The sequence below is a fragment of the Trichoplusia ni genome, chromosome 3, assembly GCF_003590095.1.
Source record: "Trichoplusia ni isolate ovarian cell line Hi5 chromosome 3, tn1, whole genome shotgun sequence".
In the NCBI taxonomy this organism is placed as follows: Eukaryota; Metazoa; Arthropoda; class Insecta; order Lepidoptera; family Noctuidae; genus Trichoplusia; species Trichoplusia ni.
Window position 1 is genome coordinate 6,214,471 of NC_039480.1, and position 19,909 is coordinate 6,234,379.

Sequence of the window (19,909 nt, forward strand, 5' to 3'; positions counted from 1 at the left end):
AACTGGTCGCTTGGCATTTGACATTTTTTTAAGGAGAGTTTTTCTCAGCAAACGAATGGGCAACATCCGTTACCGTGCCTAACACAGATGCTGTTTCAATCATCTGTCAAAGATGTTTATGGCCACTGATGATGATGATGATGATGATGGTGCTTGGTAAAGGAGTCCAATGCCGAAGTTCAAACTCCCGCAAAAAGGAATTTAATCATTTTGATTTGAGAGGACGGACTACACAGTTTTAACACTACCAAATAAACGCACCGAACTATAATTAACATAACGATGTAATTAATAATAATTAAGTGTGGCGTGCGGCCATTGTATGAAGAGCGGATGCACGCAGTGATTATATTTAAATGAACTCTCATTAATTGTAGACTGTTATACAATGTAGAGCAGGATGACTGATAGAGTTAATAAAAAGATTTTATCGAAGTATCGTCACGAAGGGAAAGGTTTTGTTGTGTCACTATGTATACACCGTGATTTTTTAGTCGTCTTACAAAAGCAGCACAGTTCATGTATCCGACGTAAAATACCCCTAGGCGCGATTACTATTTTTTTATCATCAACTAAGATAATAAGTATGAAGAAAATAAGAGAAATCTGAAATATACTCTTAAAAATGATAAAAACGCCGCCGCCCGCGCCCCCTCTCATCATTGTTACAAGGCTCGGACCGCGCTCGCAACAGAGCTGTGTTTCTAAAAAACTACGAATTGCATCATAATATTGAATAAAAATTGCATTTTATTTTTTTTCAAATCTGATAAATACCTATTTTTTATCATGAACGTGTTCCAGTCATTGGATACATGAACTGGGCTGCTTTTGTAAGACGACTAAAAAATCACGGTGTATATCAGTGTTTTCGTATAATCACATGACATTATGTGCATTAGTTATTAGATTTTGAAAATTTGTCATTCAGCGTTTATGGCATTTGGCGTATTTTTCATAAAGAGTTTCTGACCATTTGCGGATTTGACATTTTGCGATAAAATCTATCGATCTGGCAATATGCGTCTCTGGCATTTTGCGTATCTGACGTAGGACGTATAAATCATAAAAAGTTGTCCCAACAAACGTTGTTTTGCCATAGGACAGAAATAATATTGTTGTAACAACAAAGACATACAACAGACTACAAATAAAAAACTGAGCCACACTTGATGAAATTTATTGAGACCAAATGACAGCGTTTTTCACTTGAAATTAATAAAAGATCAACAAATTGTCTTTTTTGAAGTCGATTGCTCGAAAAATGCATAAAATACTCTTAAGGGTTCGATTTTCGGACCTACTAAATATGTGCACAAAATTTTATAAGAATCGGTAGAGCCGTTTCGGAGAAGTTAAATTACGTACACCGTGATACGAGAATTTTACATATTAGATTACCAGTCGTAAGGGTTTCGTAGAAATACATTAAAGATAATCACCAAATATAAAACCGTTTATTATTAGTTGTTGTAGCGGCAATAGTAGATAATACATCATGTTTGAATATTAAGTTTTCACAGTTCATGACCTGGTAACAGACATACAGACAGACATCAGTGCCCCAGTTACAGAGTTCCCTTCTTACCTTTGTGTACTGAACCCTTAGAAATGGCTTTGTTTTATTCTATAACACATTTACTACGCATTAAAATTGAAGCAACTTCCTCGGCATAAATAACAATGGTTGGAAAAGTCTTTGTAGCACACTTATAAAACACTAGCCGTTGTTACCGGCTCCGCCCGCTAAAAATCGAAAATAATCCCACGTGGGAACATAAAATCAGGATCTAAAACAATTAAAATCATCATGCTTGAATATAAACAATATTTAAGCCAAATTACAAAGTCGTAGTCCATTCCAGAAAATGATCCATATAAACTTAGACCTTTTTTTTTTTTTTGCGCTGGGAAAAAATGCTATTACGCATCCCCTTCCCGCCGGGGGGCGAGAGAGGGGTATGTGGGACTCCCCGGTAAACGACGGTCCCGAGGGGGCCTGGGAGTCCATGTCGTCCAGTCCCCCACCGGCGACTGCCTGCCTTGCGGTAAACCCCTCAAGATATAAACTTAGACCTCCCATAACCCCCCTTACAACACATTTTGTTAAAATGTAAAGTATGCCAGTAAGCCTATATCCTTCCTCAGGCTCTAGACAATCTTTGTACTAAATTTCATTACAATTAGCAAAACTAGAATCATTACTATAACGTTTTAAAAGTCATCATCGGCCTAGCCTTTTCCCAACTATGTTGGGGTCGGCTACCAGTCCAACCGGTTTCAGCTGAGTACCTGTGTTTTACAAGGAGCGACTGCCTATCTGAACTTCTCAACCCAGTTACCTGGGCAACACGACACACCTTGGTTAGACTGGCTGTCAGACTTTTTCAAGCTTCTGACTACCTGTAACGACTGTCAAAGATGTAGGAATAACAGCCGGGACCCACAAATTAACATGCTTTCCGAAACACGGAGGAACTCGCTATGACAAAGATGGTCACCCATCTACGGACCAACCGCGTCCAGCTTAGCTTAACCTGTGATAGAATCACTTATGCGGTTATAGCACAGCCGATTATAGCAACGTTTTAAAAGTACCTATTTTAAATAAAAACTATTTGATTTTGACAGTCAGTTCACTAGTTCTTGCGTAAAAGTGCAACAAACATGCATACATCCAAATAAACTTACATGTTTAAACATTAGCAGGTCTAACACAAACTGCTAATAAACCATTACTCACATTCACGTATCGGCAAAGAAGGCCGATGAACTGACACAAAGAAGTTTATATTTATAATACACAAGCTTTGGCCCGCGGTTTCACCCGCGTGAATACGTGGGTCCCGTTCCCGGTGCCTTTATATTATTGGGGGCGAAGATAGATCCAACAAATCACTATCGTAACAAAAGTCCGGATTACTTAATATGGTGGTTAAGTTAATACGTAAATTTTCTAATTTTCCACACAATTTTTTAATATTTTACTGAAAATTATTAGCAAAATCGGTCCAGCCGTGAACGCGTGATTCATCATCGTGACCAAGGGATTCATTTATACATAGCTATAATAGAATAAATAAGTAAGAAATTTTAAAAATCGGCTTAGTTTTTTTCCATTTCGGCCCGTATTTGTAAGATATTACATTACTGCTCCGTTCCTATTGATCCTAGCGTGATGATAGATACATTATATTCTATAGCTTTCCTCAATGAAGATACTATCTGACACAGACATAATTTTTCAAATCGACCAGTAGTTCCTGAGATTTCATACAGATCGAATCGGTCGTTTTTGTTTTAAACTACTGCCGCAGTAAGGAATTTAATCCTTTTGTCGCGGGGGTTTAAAAATATACAACTCACATGTACAAAGACACCCAGACTCAGAACAAGCATTCGTCGATCATACAAATACTTGTCCTACGCGGTGATCGAACCCGCGACACGACGCGCACAGTGGGTTTGGCGTGGTGACCTGAACCACTCGGCTATCCGCGCTGATGAGTTTATTCATTACAAACATACATACAATTTTTCCTCTTTATAATATAGTGTTTCATTACGCTCCTTTGTACGACATTGACCGGTATATGTATGTGTCTTGCCAAGAAATTTGTATCCTCATATTTTGTGGGACAAAGTCACTTCCTGATGAAACTTTACGGATAGGTCGTTCACTCTTTAATTTATCCTACACTTTACAATATTTGGCACACGAGAAGTAATGTCTATATTTTATCTTCTTGAGAAAAAAGCGACTCCCGCAATAACGAATTGAATCCTTGTGTCTTGAGTTTCACAAACATTCAAGACACATGCACAAAGACACCCAGACTCAGGACAAGCGTTCGTGGATCACACAAATGCTTGAGCAAGTGGTTGAGGTCACCACGCCAAACCAACAATGTGCGCGACGTGTTGGTTCTATCTCCGCATATGACAAGCGTTTGATTAATCCACTAATGTTTACCAGTCTTGGTGCATGTGACTTGAATTTTTGTGAAACCCAAGATACAAGAATTAAATTCCTTAATGCAGGACTCTTAAAAAAAACATAGACAGACACGTCAAACTCATAACAACCTTCTTTCAGCGTCTAGGGCTTTAAAAATCAAAGCTGCATTTGACATATACAGCTGATATTATTACTTCACGTCTCAAATACACTTGCAACATGACATACGTCACAGTTTTATCTACATACAACGTTGAGACAATGACTCTCAAGATGACTGCGTCTGACCCTAGATTGTGGACGGACTTTGATTCATCAGCGTCATGATAGAGACGTGCGAAAGACGTGGGTTGGTGTTGAGACATGTGTGTTTAAAGAGGTTATGTGGAAGTCGAATCTGTTACAGTGAGGGTTTCAAAATCATAATGTTTCTACCACCACTGCCCACTAATGCTTGTTCTGAGTCTGGGTGTCTTTGGGCATGTGCATTGCATGCGGGAGTCTAAAAAAAAAGAAATAGGCCGTTTATTAGGCACTTTTAAAACGTTATAGAAATGACTTTAGTTGCACGGTTCCAAAGTGTCATTCCTATGGAGAAAAACCTCAATAAACATATGGGTTTCGAACAAACAGGCTTAAAAAATAGTAGAAATTTCAGAGAAAACTTGGTCAGGTATCATGAATGGGCAGTGTCAGACTGTTAATGACTAAACCCGAACCGGCGTGCTACGTCATCCGCGTTTTTGTGTCGGTGTATGGCAATGCGTTGCAACCGTTCATACAGATGAATTTAACCCTGACTTTGAGAGTTCAAAGACACTTTATCATACGTCTCCACATTTGTGTTTCAATGTGAAGATAAGGAACATTCTCGATTAAGTTAAAGTCATAACATTATCTATGTAAACAAAGGGAATAATTCAATTTTCTTTTGTGTTTATATCTTAGATTAAAAGCAGTAAAATCCGGAATTCAAGCTACTTTAAGCCATTTTGGTAATGGCGCCCCACCGTGGGGCAGCTCACAAGCGTGGTGATCAATGCTCGTTCTCTGTATGAGAGGCCTGCAGTGGGACAGTTACAGGCTGGTTCTGTAATGGCGCCCCACCGTGGGGCAGCTCACAAGCGCAGTGATCAATGCTCGTTCTCTGTATGAGAGGCCTGCAGTGGGACAGTTACACGTGTCAACGCCGGCAAACACGCTGTCTTATTAATTATCACCGAGTTCATTACATTTGGGTTCGTATGAATACAGGTTTGTGAACGTTATTTACATAATTATGAATCACGTGTTCCCTTGTTAATCTAATTTGCATATTATGTAATTTTGATAAAAACAAGAGGTATTTTAAGAGTTCGTTGCAAATAATAGTTAAAATTCTAGAATTTTCTGCGTAGTATTTTTAAAAATGGTGTCATTTATTTCGCAATATAAGGATATAGCTGCTAAATGAATTTACTAAAACGTAGTTGAATTTTTAGTCACCAGTTTAAATTTTTGTTTGTTAGTCATCTCATTACTGGCGGTGACAGAACAAAAATGAGCCAAATATGTTATATATTTTCCAAGATCAAAAGACAGCTATTTCATGTTAAATGAAAAAAAAACTAATCATTAAAATCGGTTCATCAAGTCCCAGTCAAAAGGGTTTTTGTAAAACACAAAAAAATACAGTCGGGTCACAAAATTAACTAGGCTACCCGTCTAGGTGTATAAAGGATTGCAACGCATTGCCATACACCGACACAGAAACGCGGATGACGTAGCACGGCGGTTCAGGTTTAGCCAGTAAGAGTCTGACACTACCCATTTCCTCCCCCGAGGTAGCGGGTGTCCATGACGATTCCCCAGCCTTAACAAAAAAAAAGGCTACCCGGCTAGTTTCCTGTATCTTTACAAACGTACATAAACACACACGATTCACCCTCTTGGGCGAACCATACATAGATACAGTCATGTGAAGGATACCACCTAGAGATGGGCCTAGTACTCGGTTCATACTCGTACTCGGCGTACTCAGCAGGTTTTATACTCGGCCGAATAACTCGGATTGAATGGCGAGTATACTTTGTTTAAGAAAAGTTATATGTTTACATATAAGTATTCGTATGTCATTAAAATAAGTGTTCCTCAAAAAATATTAATTACAATTTTTTTAGTACAAATCTCGTGCCAAACACCCAGACTCTGAACAAGCATTCGTTGACCACCCGTTATCAATGCTTGCCCTACGCCTATTTAGAAAATCTAAGGAAATAGCAATTAATGAAATGTTAATCATTATAATGAACGAGAAATAATAAGACGTTTACGTTAACGTAAAGTCATTCGTCGTGTGTTCATAATTACGCGTGCGAATTGGTAATTGAATTGAATCGAGATACTAGGCCGAGTAATCGATTAAAAAAACAAATTTAACCGAGTAAAACTCGATACTCGTTACTCGTCGCATCTCTAATACAAACTGTTTATTATTCAAAACGAGTATTTAATCAATCGGCGGAAATGGACGGATTGCATGTGGCCGATTACAACATTGTTCACTGTGCAAAAAAGTGTTTGACACGCCAGCCAACCTTGTTAAATACTTTGGTGGATAAATGTCTATGTTTCTTATTATTGTTTTTTATTATAACTGTAACTGTCACATAACACCATCTAGTCTCGAACTAAGCAGAAACTTGTATTATAAGTACTAGACAAAATGATAAATGCATATCTGTACCTCAGAGGCATACAACATTATGTGACGTTAAAGGTAAACAATCGTATCATCATTTGAGATCCTATACCCGTTACAAGTGTTTGGATTTAATGTCGTATACAACTGAATATCTCTTTTTCTAGATGTCATGTGACTTAATGTCGTATACCAGTGTATAGAACTGGTTCTTGCGAGTGTAATTTGCAAAAAAACATACATTTTATACCCCTTTCACGCAAAAACCACTGAACGGATTTAAATGAAACTTGGAAAACTTAAAACATAGAATAGTTTTTAATCCGATTTTATGTTGCCAAGGGACCATTTCTGATTTCTAGCGGTTAGGCTTGCGGGCAACACCGATTACAAAATAAATACTTAAAAAATCTCACATAAAAACATACCAAATAGTCACATTAATTATAAATAAATTTATCAGAATGTCAACGAACTTAATAGCATTTATCTTTATACACAGTTGCTATTGTTAATTTAAAGAGATTATTTTTAATATTTTAATACTTTCAAGTGATATAAACGCATAATTAATTTTGTCCTCAATCAATAATGTGCCGGTTTAATTATATTTGTCGTAGATGAATTAAAAGTCGCTGTTTAGCATTCAAGTAGATATCATTTTAAACATATTATCATCGGCCTAAACAATGGGTTACAGGTAGACAGAAGCTAGAAAGTCTGACAACCAGTCTAACTAAGGGGTATCGTGTTGCCTAGGTAACTGGGTTGAGGAGGTCAGATAGGCAGTCGCTCCTTGTAAAACACTGGTACTTAGCTGCATCCGGTTAGACTGGAAGCCGACGCCAACATAGTTGGGTAAAGGCTAGGACGATGATGAAGTTAAACCTAGTTAGTTTTTACTACTTAACAGTGTAATAATAATCAATAATTATCTTTCTTACATCATCGCTTCACGACATGCCTCTAACACGGTGACCACTCACGTTTGTTCTAATTAGACGTAACATCATTAATAGTTATTAGTAACGATAACTGTTGATAAGTGATTTGTTAGTTAATTGGTTAACAAATTAGTTGGTTCCAGTTTTACCTGTTAAACAAAGAATTTAATAGAAAAATAACCATTGAAATGAAAATACTTTTACGGATTTTATCGCGGTTTAATTTTAGATTTTAGATCCCGACGTTTCGAAACCTTTGCAGGTATCATGGTCACGGGCAGACTGAGATGGCGTTCGTCTTGACAGAAGATGTTGCTCGTTCTACCTTCATATTTTTATTAATTATTTGTGGTCCGACCTACGCAGTAATCTAAAATTAAACCGCGATAAAATCTGTAAAAGTAGTTTCATTTCAATGTCTAACATTCGCGTAAACCTAAGAAACCAGAAAAATAACCAGTCAAAGCGATTGGACGACTGCACGGTCAGCCGAGCCGATCCCCGCGTCTGGGTGTGTTTGTGCATGTGATTTGTATGTTTGTAAAGCCCCCCGCCACACAAGGATTATTCATTTATTATTTGCATTCGATAATGTTAGTTTTACAGATTGCTGTTTTACTTTGCCCAGCCGTGGGACATACCAAGCTCCATTTTTTGCCGATTTCCCGAGCCCCAATCGTTTCGACCGGCTATTTTTCAATTCTTTTTTTTTAAACGACTCTGGAATTAAGGCATTTAATCCTTGTGCATTCGATTTCACAAATATTCAAGTCACATGCACAAATACACCTAGACTCGGGACAAGCATTCGTGGATCACACAAACGTTTTTCCTAAGCGGGGAACGAACACGACACGCTCGGTGGGTTTGGCGTGGTGACCTCAACCACTCGGCTATCCGCTTTATTTTAAAAAGTATTGTTCAACACCACGTGTTAGAACTTCCACGTGTAAACTAAGTAATAAAATGCGTTCTCATTAATTAATAGATCACTAATGAATCGAGATGTTTTGGAGTCGAGCCAAATATTGTGAAAAATAGGTCATTTGTATTACTGAAAGGGGGAACAGGTGTAACTGTGTCTTTATAGTGTAACGAAATTAGGTTGACCGTGCTTTTTGTGAAGTAAATTGACAGTATAGCTATTTTATGAAGTTCTAGCTGTTTCTCGCAGGCTTGCACATATAAATCTGACGACCTCCGTGGTCGAGTGGCATACACACCGGTTTCAAGGTGTCGCTAGTTCTGAGGTCTCAGGTTCGATCCCCGGTCGGGTCAATGTAAAAATTCACATTTCTACATTGTCTCGGGTCTGGGTGTTTGTGGTACCTTCGTTGTATCTGAATTCCATAACACAAGTGCTTAAGCAAATTACTTTGGGTTCAGAACAATGTATGTGATGTTGTCCGCATTTATTATTATCATTATTATATAAATCGAAAATGATCACGGGGGATCATTTTCGTTGAATGTTTGTTGCACTATTTTATAGTTATTTTTTTAATAAGTATACTATGGGTGGTGGGATGTAATATGGATACAATTTTGGATCCTTTCGGGCACAGCATAACACGATTATGGAAGAGACTAGGAAAAGCAAAGTTTTCTTCAAATGTACTAAAATTAAAACTTGTGTTAGTAATGCATCTACTATATGCAAACTTTCCAAGTCAATACAAGTATTACGAAGCGCTATTCCATTGTGACATTACCGAAACGTGGTATTTAAATTCTTGTAGATACAATGAAAGAATAACCTCTAGGAATAAACAAAGAAAATATAACAAAAGATACATCAACAAAACACTTTGTTCGTTAATTATATTTTAACGATGAGGAGAGATATACATATAACTGATATTGAATCATTATTAAAAGCCTATATAGCTAGTCTGAACACAAATGGAAAAAATAACATTATTCTAGAAGAGAAATATTCAAAAAACGTTTCTCATAAAAGAGTTCGTAAGTATGGAAAGCTTTTACGCCTAAATTGTTAAACTGGTTTTGAAAATTCTTTATCGAATCGATAACTGTGTTATTAAGCTACATTATTCCCACGGGATCAAGTCTGACTAAGTAGAAGTTATATTAATTTAACCCTTATTAAAATGAGGATGGACAACCAGACGAAATAATAATACTTAGTTATCAATGTTTATTTATCTTTACACTAGCTGTGGCGCGCGACTTCGTCCGCGTGGTAATAAAAGATATAAGTTAGTGAGTTTTAAGTCGGCTTTATAGTTTTATAATGCACGCAAATTCTACCAATTTTTGTAAATTCATTACTGCTTGCCTTCTAAAATTCTCAACTTAACAAACAAACCTTTCAGTTTTATAATATCAGTAAAAAATCCACTTGAACAATGAAAAAGACCACATGACAGCTAACTTAGATACCGCAACACCGGATAGACATTAAAAGATCCCAAAAGGGAATCAAAACAAAGAAATTCTCCAAGCACTAGGACACTAGAAAACCCTTCATAAATACGTCTCAATAAATACTAGAACGAGAAAAAAACAAGAACATCAATCATCAAACAATCTATTGTTTAAACGTAGTAAACAAACCAACAACAACGATAAGTCAAAATAAAATTACGCATCACTTTCAATTTCACAAGTCAACAACATCTGATATAAAAAAAAATAAGTATAAAATATAATATGTACCGAGTTCATCCACGGAAACGGCACTTAAAGGTTCCAACATTTTGTCACAAGCACAACACTAGAACAAAAACAATAACAAGCGTCTTTCAAAGTCGGTTAAAGACAAGACAACACAACACAACTGCGTAATTCGATTCGGACGACGAGGCGACCGCTAGCTCCCGCGGTCGACGTGGTACTGAGTTACTCATGTACGTTTTCAAATTTAGAACGCATGGACTGGCGAGTAAACAAAGCGATGCCGCGTCGGTGCGCCGGCGCACGTACGTTTCCGATAAAGTTGAGACAGAAGATCAATGATGACAATGACTCTGGTCGTTTGCTTATCGTTCGATGGAATTGTTGTTTCAATTGTAACGGTATTGCTTTTGTGATTATGATATGAAGATGGCTGGCAGGAGCTGGATGCGACCAACGAAAGATAGATCTCGATGGCGTGTGATTGGGGAGGCCTATGGACGAATATGGGCTGATGATGATGATGATATGAATATAAGGTTTTATATAGTAACCTCATCTATACTAATATATAAAGCTGAAGAGTTTGTTTGTTTGAACGCGCTAATCTCAGGAACTACTGGTCCAAATTGAAAAAATATTTTTGTGTTGAACAGACCATTCATCGAGGAAGGCTTTAGGCTATGAACCATCACGCTGCGACTAATAGGAGCTAAGATATAATGGAAAATGTGAAAAAAAACCAGGCAGGTATACCTAAATCATAACTTATATCTTCTACCCATGGGGACGAAGTCGCGGGCAACAGCTAGTGTATTAATAAGATTTGGAAGTGATGCCACTCTATCCCGTGAAATGCGCTTTACACAGTTCTTGTGAATAAAACGAAATTATATCACAAAGGATGCTTTTCATGCTAAAAAGGATATGGTATTTTAATCGGCCATTATCTGTCTATCTGAAAAAGTACCTAAAAATTGATTTACCACCCAACTGCTTTTCTTTTTCGAATTCAATTCTTTTTTGCATAGTCTTTCAAAGGTGGTCATTTATTAGGGAAGTTCATTATGGAACCTGTCGGCCGTGAGAGAGATTTGCACGAAACCCTGAGTATCGTGAATCCGACTCAGTCTTCACTGCTTATCTTTACATTTTTTTAATCTTTTCGGGATGACGAATCTCAAGTTATGCTCAAAAAAACAAAAACTTTTTTTTACGTTTCCTTTACTTTGACACATTTATACTTAACTTTAGACCTTGTTTACATAGGCAAGAGGTACAAATTAAATTTCCAGGAAAGTTTTGTTTGCAAACCTTCTGCGAGTTCCTGCGATACGGATGACGTGGGCAATTGTTTTGATGATAAGTAGTGGTTAGTAGCAATGTTCTGTATAATCAGATATTAAAACACGTGGGATAGGCAGAGTGGTAGCCATGCTTGTTCTCTGTATGAGAGGCCTGCAGTGGGACAGTTACAGGCTGGTGTTATTAACACCTTCGGTAATGGCGCCCCATCGTGGGGCCGCCCACAAGCGTAGTCAGTCATCAATCCTCGCTTTGCGCACAAGAGACAGACAATAGACCAGACAAGCTAAGAACTTAATGACCGATCCCCAAAGCATACGTGAGATAAATCTCGTTCGTATACGTTACGTGTACGGCTCCACGTACGGAACGAACAAGACGGACATCACGTATTGAGTATTTAATCTGTGTACGGCGTGATTGAGACGTGTAAATTGATATGATATAATAATACGAGCAAGCGGTGGCCATTTAAACTATTGAGAACACTGGAATGAGTATTCATTAGGGGCATTAGATGAGGCGAGAAATATAGTGTACTTTCCTAAAACTATTCAAGTGTTACCATCAGGTTTAAATCATTAAAAGTCATATACAATTAAGAAGAAGATTATTAGGCTTGTTTCTAGTTGATAGCTGTAGACTTCGATGGACAGTAAAGGAAAACATCGTGAGAAAAACTGGATTCCAAATACTGGAAAATCAAATCGCCCGCAGTGAGCTAGCGTGGTGTTCAATGCTCAACCCTACTCTGTCATAAATCTTCATACTTCATCGGTAGACCCACGCAAAACCCGATCAGCGTAAAGTGTCGTCTGATGTCTGTCCGTCTTGTGCATGTGACTTGAATCAAGCAACCATTCAAAATCCATTTATTCAAGTTAGGCTAAAAAGTAGCACGTTTTGAACGTCAAAGAATCACCCAGTATTATGTATTATTATATGAATTGAATATAAACACAACACTGCAAAATAAGACAATCTTTAAGTTGGGAGGGTGAGAATGTTTGTAAAACAATCGCGACATAAGGATTAAACTGTTTACTATGAGAGTCTTTTAAACAAGATAAATATAATATAAATAAAAATCCCTGATTGTCAACTTTAACACCCCAACCACTTTTATATGGCTCGACCGACTTTAACCAAACATGTCTAAAACCACTCACTTTTCACAGTTCACCTTAACACAAAACAAACTACATAGATTAAAATCGTTCAATCCGTTCAATCATGATGTACCAGACAAACAGACAGATAGACAGTCACATCAACTTAACACTTCCCCTCCTGTTACATCTGTGGTCAAAAACAATCAATCTGACAAAAATTAAAGCTATCAAGATCACATATAGTGAATATAGTTTTTTTTATTTATTTATTTAAACCACTTACAACTATTATAACAGGACAATACCTAATGCAATGGTGTAGTTACATTATTATTACTTAATACTAATAAACGATACACAAAATAAGAGTTATTTAACCAGGTTCAGTTATTTAGAGTTACCAAACAAGGAATCTGTTAAGTCAGGAAGCTACGAGAGGTTCTCCTTACTGTGTACTCTCTTGTACGTGACTACGCGCGTATCGTCGGCTTTAGCAGTTAATCGTTGTACAAACATAACAATTTGATCGACCTATTTTGATGTAATTATCCTTGCTTAGGTATCTATATGCTTCTACTCCACTTTGACTGCACGGATAGCTGAGTGGTTGAGGTCACAACGCCAAACCCTCTGAGCGCCGCGTGCTCCAGGTTCAATCCCAGTGTAGAAGCATCCATTAATTGTTGTACTGAGTCTGGGTTTCCTTGTGCAATGATTTAGATGTTAGTGAAAAACCCCCGAGAAACAAAGATTAAATTTCTTAACGCGGGAAGAATCGTTACGGACATAATTTTGGGTAAATTATCGGGTTTTGAGAACTAAGAACTACCTACTAAAGAAATTTGCAGTGTTCTTTTTCTATTAACATTTTATACCCAAACAATAATAGGTAATTTGAGGATCCACTGTCTATCTGCCAATAACCATTATTTTCCTAAATTACGTCTTATCGCTTGCTAAAAACGATGAAGGAAAGCACTCACGAGAAAACCGTTCCACCTGAGAATGTTTCAAGTGTGGATTAAAATGTTATTGCAGGAGCCGTTAAAAAGAAAACAACAGGATTTCCTCATCCAAACCCAAGTTCTAAGGATACAGACAATACAAAAAAAAACAGATGAATTGTAAACCTCCTTCGAAGAAAACTTTTGTCTGATCGTATGACAGACAAAGTCACATACACGTGTGGTGCGCGCATCACTTTCGCTACTGACGTCAACATTCGTGGAGATATATTTAGATGCGCAAGTGCATTCGAAGTGAGTATACACGATTCTTTCGTTTTGCATCATCTACGTAGAAGTTTTACAAGTTAAAAATGTCGTGATGAGTTATGATCAGTGGGGTAAGGGAGTGTCAGACACCTACTGACAAAAACCCTCGCCTATTCCTTCCTTTGCCCTTCGTGTACCGGAGCCACGGTAACACTTTCGGACATACCCGCTGCTCTGGCAAGATCAGTCTCTAGTCTACAGTAGCAAACATCGGTAAAGCCACTTCCCAAATTTATTGGGGTCGGCTTCCAGTCTAACCGGTTGCAGCTAAGTACCAGTGTTTTACAAGGAGCGACTGCCTATCTGACCTCCTCAACCCAGTTATCTGGGCAACACGATACATCTTAGTTCCATTGGTTGTCAGACTTTCTAGCTTCTGACTAGCTGTAACGACTGTCAAAGATGTAGGAATAACATCCGGGACCCACAATTTAACGTGCCTTCCGAAACACGGAGGAACTCGTTATGACAAAGATGGTTGCTTTACCTGTGATCGATTCACTTATGCAGTTATAGCTTAGCCACGAGGCCACAGTAGCAAACGTTAGACAGCATTTTATATCCAAGTTTTCTGCGAATACTTAAAGCAAGTAAGGTCGAGTTATAAAACAGTCAACCCATCCCACCGACATTCTCGTGTGAGAGATAAAAAATACAGGTCTGGAATGACAATAAGCCTCAAGGTCGAGAACTGGTTTTCTGTTTACGAGTCAACGTGAGTCACTTGTGCTGTGTGAAGGAGCGAGTGGGTACCGTACATAATTGTAAAAGATAGTAAAACGAGTTTTTTTAGAAACAGAAACATACAAGTGACTTAAAATAGAAAACTACCGAGTTAAACCTGATGATTTTTTATGGGTTTAATAAAACGATTGCTATTTCACGTTAAATGAATAAAGAATCGACAAAATCGTTTCATCCAGGCCGAAGACCTGGGCAAAAAAAAAACATAAAAAAATTGAGAATCTGCTCTTTTTTGAAGTCGATTGAGAACCGCCACCGCGACCTGTTTGTTCGTCTGTTGTAATTTGTACAGATAATTATAATAATTATATTTCTGTTGCCGCTATACAAACTAATAATAAAATAAATATTGACGTTAAGTAACGGTTTTTAGGGTCAACAATTTGTTGCATGACCAATAAATTTGAGGGTTTTTCTTTAGCCTATTTGTATACTAAAAATTAACCGCGAATAGGTTCTGACCCTTAGTATTCGCGGTTAATTTTTTTATAGTTAGTACATAAACTTGAACTAGTTAAATAACCCCATCTTTATTTTCAGTATTTTGTAACTGTCTAACTATCACGGTTCACGAGCGCCTGCATGGTGAAGTACAGACGTACTGACAGCAGAACCTCAGCAATAATTAAACATTGTAACACCTCATTTAAAGTAAAATAGAACGAGATAAAAACAAAAACCAGCATTCACCTCGTTGACCTATTTAATCGCTGAGGCATGGCAGGCATTTTTTGTCCGTCTGTATGTCTGATACAATCCTTCTTAGTGCACGAGGAAGTGTAATAGATATTGCGATGTTATATTGTAGTATTGATTACATAAGCATGTTAAATGTTAAAAATATCCATACTTAATGTTATAAATGCAAACTTATCACTTTCTGTGTCGCTTTTGAGCCAAACTACTGAACCGATTATAATGAAATTTGCTACACAAATACTCTAAAGCCTGAGAAAGGACATGGGCTCCTTTTTATATAGAAAATAAATTTAATACTGCTTTGAAATTTGGCTTAAATATTGTTTATTGAAAATAATGAAATATATTCACTGCTGTTTCTGGGTAATTTTATTTTAAAGAGGGGGGGGGGGGTATAGATGTGGGTGAATCTGGGTGTCTTCAGTGTCTTGTGTATATAAGATGAATGTTTTTAAGATCCACTTATTGCGGGAGACGTTAAAAAAAAGAAGTTGTTACTGGCCCATGTTATCAATGGTCGAAAATCAATAGTCGATACAAATAAATGGCGGCTTTATCAGTTAGTTATCAGTCGAGTGAAACAGCCACGCTAATGGGATATACAGAGGATATACACGCGATAACGTTGCTATGGGCAATCGTATATACAGTATAATTATACTTTTTTTTTAAGACGGGGTAATGCCTCATGCCTACTTCCTAGGGAGAGGATATGGGTAGTGTCAGACTCTTACTGACTTAACCTGAACCACCGTGCTACGTCATCCGCGTTTTTGTGTCGGTGTATGGCAATACGTTGCAATCCTTGCACCGGCCAGTAGTGTGGGCCGGCGGGTCATTTTCTCGTGTTGTGTGGTTTTCACGTCAGCGTGTACAGAGCGTCGGCCTCCTCGCCTCATATTGGGATCCATTACATCCATAGCACCGAATGTGGACCCCCGCCGTAGGTCCTATAAGCGGACGACCGACGCCTACCCATCATCGCTTCCTTAGTGCTCAAGGTGTGAAGAAACAGAGCAACTGTTTTAAGAGATCGTAATTTACAACTGCACAAGTTGATCAACAACACGCTTGACACTGTCTGTGTGGGTGACTATTTTTGTCATAACGAGTTCCTGCTTGTTTCGGAAGGCACGTTAAATTGTGGGTCCCAGCTGTTATTCATACATCTTTGACAGTTATTACGGATCGTCAGTAGCTCGAAAGTCGGACTAATCTTACTAAGGGGTATTGCCCAGGTACCTGGATTAAGGAGGTCAGATAGGCAATCGCTCCTTGTAAAACACCTGACATTGGCACCGAACCCTGCATCCCATGCAAACAAATCCATTCATAGAACCGAAAGGCATCCACAACATGCTCTACAAGCATATTTGCCAATCCCAATTAACCGTGTCATTTCAACTGCTCTTGACATCCATACCAATTTTAATTGATAAATCGAATGATTTAAAACTATTGTATACAAAGGAGTGACACTCTGACCTGTTTTGTGTAACTTTACGAAGCAAGGTCGTAGTAAATGTAGATGATATACAACCAATTGCTGTAGTTTAGTTAAGCGCCGATCAGGTAATTTATGAAAAAATAGGTCTAATCAACTCGCTTGTGCGCTGCCTCGTCAGGTCATGATTAAGGACTACGGTTGGGTCCGAAACTAGTCTGGAGAACTGATACATACGAATAAGTAAAATTTTGTTATACAACTATCTAAACTACACAGATATAAATTAATATGAACAAGTTGAATGAATGTTCTTGTACAGAATTTAGAAGCTAGGCTAAAGTCCGGATAGATCATAGGGTTTCTATTAGATGACATGTCTTTCGCGGCAGTCTTCAAATGCAACCCTGTTTGGAAACGACTATAAGGAACGAAGAAACCATTACACGTAGAAATCTCTAAAAATTAATGATCATTATTACTATTTTACTTTGGAAAAACTACTCAACCATAAATACACACACGAAAAGTTCGTTACACTACATCTTTCACAGAAATTAAATAAAAGGAAATTGTTTATTACATAGGCCATTTTCTAAGCTAGCTGGAGTCGGTTTTGTGGAGCACTACATATTATAATTGTATATTTAACAAATAAAAATAAATAAAATAACATGTCCTATCTGCCTACCCTGAGTAGAAACGCCGAAACAAACTCAATAGTCATACCCTCTCTATAGCTTAACTCCTTTTCAAATCTACCCACCCTGCCCCCTATCATATATGTCCACATCATCATCACCATCGGCAGCCTCGGGATAACTGCACGCCATCGATATCTATCACAAAAATCACTGCTGTAATTCCATGGTGTACAATAAAGAATATTCTAATCTAATCTATCCTCGGCTGCTCACACACAGCTTTTGCCAGCAATGCTGCGCAGAAAATTAACGTTCGACTTGAACCAAAGTATCAATTGTCACAAATATAATACGATAACACGCAATAGCTTGGACAATAGTAAACAGTGTTTATACATTACGAAAGTCACGATTTACAAACAATACATGCTCTTATATTTGTAAACAGTTCATAATAATAATACAATATTCTACATCTTTCACACAACGCCATCTAGTATCGAACTGAGCAAAGCAATAGGGATGATGACAATTTTTTTTTGCAGTTTCCGTCTTCTAGTCTTTTGTATAATAATGGATACGTATTTATTAATTTGTCCCGCAAGCATAAATTGACCAAATAACGGTGATTGAAAATTACGCGTGACGTCACGATTGAGTATAAATTTTACCATATCGTTACGTCACAGGCCTCTCCTAAACTTTAAAGCAGTTAATCTTTGTCAATTCCAGTTTTTCTTTTAAATTATCTAACTGAGGGAATAATGAGATTTTTTCTTTTTATACCCAGTCATCATCCCTATTAAAAACCAGACATGAAACAAAGGATCGTCCTCATCACACAAACATTAGACCTGGTTGGCAGCAGTCCATGGCCGAAAGTCAGTCAGGACTCTTATCATTTACTAGCTGTTGCCCGCGACTTCGTCCGCGTGGTTAGAAGATATAAGTTATGATTTTTTTTCTTCGCTCCTATTAGTTGCAGCGTGATGGTATATAGCCTAAAACCTTCCTCGATGAATTGTCTATTCAACACAAAAATATTTTTTCAATTTGAACCAGTATTTGCTGAGATAAGCGCGTTCAAACAAACAAACTTTTCAGCTTTATATATTAATACAGATGTCTTACACTAACATACATGCCTTTTAACTACGAACCACTTGCTAAATCAACAATTTCTGAAGAACTAGATCAATGGATACGACATGCAAACACTATATATCTGATTGTATCCACATTGCCATTTTAAGTACTTGAACAAATGACGGAAACCATCAAAAGGCCAGTGTTTTACTAGACCAGAATACCTTGACCCCTCTGCAGTCATCTATTAGATAATATTGTGTTGACGAAAGGAAAGGTAGGAGGGTTTAAAATGTCGCTTTTATGTTTGGGAAAGCGACTTCCTACGATGATTTCCTTTAAAAGTCCAAACTATTCTCAAAAATAACAGTGTATTATTATTTATGATGGCGATTTATACATTATGCGATGGCGATCATAATGCTTAGGGCGTGGGCTGGTTTCATGCGGCCCAGAACAGAGAATCATGGATGGATTTGAGGGAGGCTTTTGTCCAGCAGTGGGACACAGTGAGCTAGATAAAAAAAATACTACTTTCAATTATAAAGAGATCTTTTTAACAGCTTCGCACTAAGTATTTAAGTCACGGGGGTTTGAATAAAATTCTAATCACATGCACAAAGACACCCAGACTCAGGACAAAAATTCGTGGATCACACAGAAGTTTCTTCTACGCGGAGATCGAATCCACAACAAGTCACGCTTAGTGGCTGTGCTAAAAAAATATATTTAGAATATACCCCTTAATTTTTGAATCGCTTACTTATTTGAATCCATTGGGTATTGTAGTCAATTTAACTCAATTTCTCGCAACGTCATGTGTGGGGAACCCTTGTAAATACACAGCTACGTTGCATACTAACACAGCTGTCATTTGTGTGTCACTGTCACACAAATTAAAGCTTCCATCACAAACAGTCGCCGTCAATCGCACGCACACATCGAGCCGCGAGCACAGATGTTTTGAACCGTATATCGTAGTCCGAAGGGGTCAAGTTATATTGGTTATTATTCAACCTTGAAATTCCTTAGCAAACAGTTGAGTGTATGAACATATGTTTAATGTATTGAATGCTTAATGCAGGGATCGTTAATTGATGTATGAAGATTCTGTGTTTCACTTTGATGTTCAAATTCGTACATCTTATCCCTACTAATATTATAAATGCGAAAGTAACTCTGTCTGTCTGTTTGTTACGCTTTGACGTCTAAACCACTGAACTGATTTAAATGAAATTTGTTACAGAGATAGAGTTGACCTTGAGAAAGAACTTAGCTTTTATCCCGGACTTTTGAAGAGTTCCCTTCGAAACGCGATATAACCGACCTCGACGCGGGCGAAAAGCTAGTCTATACATAAATTTGGGATGAATGTACAGAGG

General features: G+C 37.7%; 1 protein-coding gene across 2 annotated transcripts in view; it reads right to left on the reverse strand.

Moving 5' to 3' along the window:
- Positions 1–19,909, reverse strand: part of LOC113491640 (BCL2/adenovirus E1B 19 kDa protein-interacting protein 3) — a 41,443-nt gene that overhangs the window by 7,091 nt on the left and 14,443 nt on the right. Inside the window, exon 1 of one of the 2 annotated variants that reach the window (XM_026868711.1) lies at positions 10,262–10,432. The exons of the other annotated variant lie outside the window; for it this stretch is intronic. Coding sequence (XP_026724512.1) covers positions 10,262–10,301 — 40 coding nt within the window. The 5' untranslated portion in view covers positions 10,302–10,432. Of the gene's footprint in view, positions 1–10,261; positions 10,433–19,909 lie in introns of those variants that run through there. 2 annotated transcript variants of the gene reach the window in all.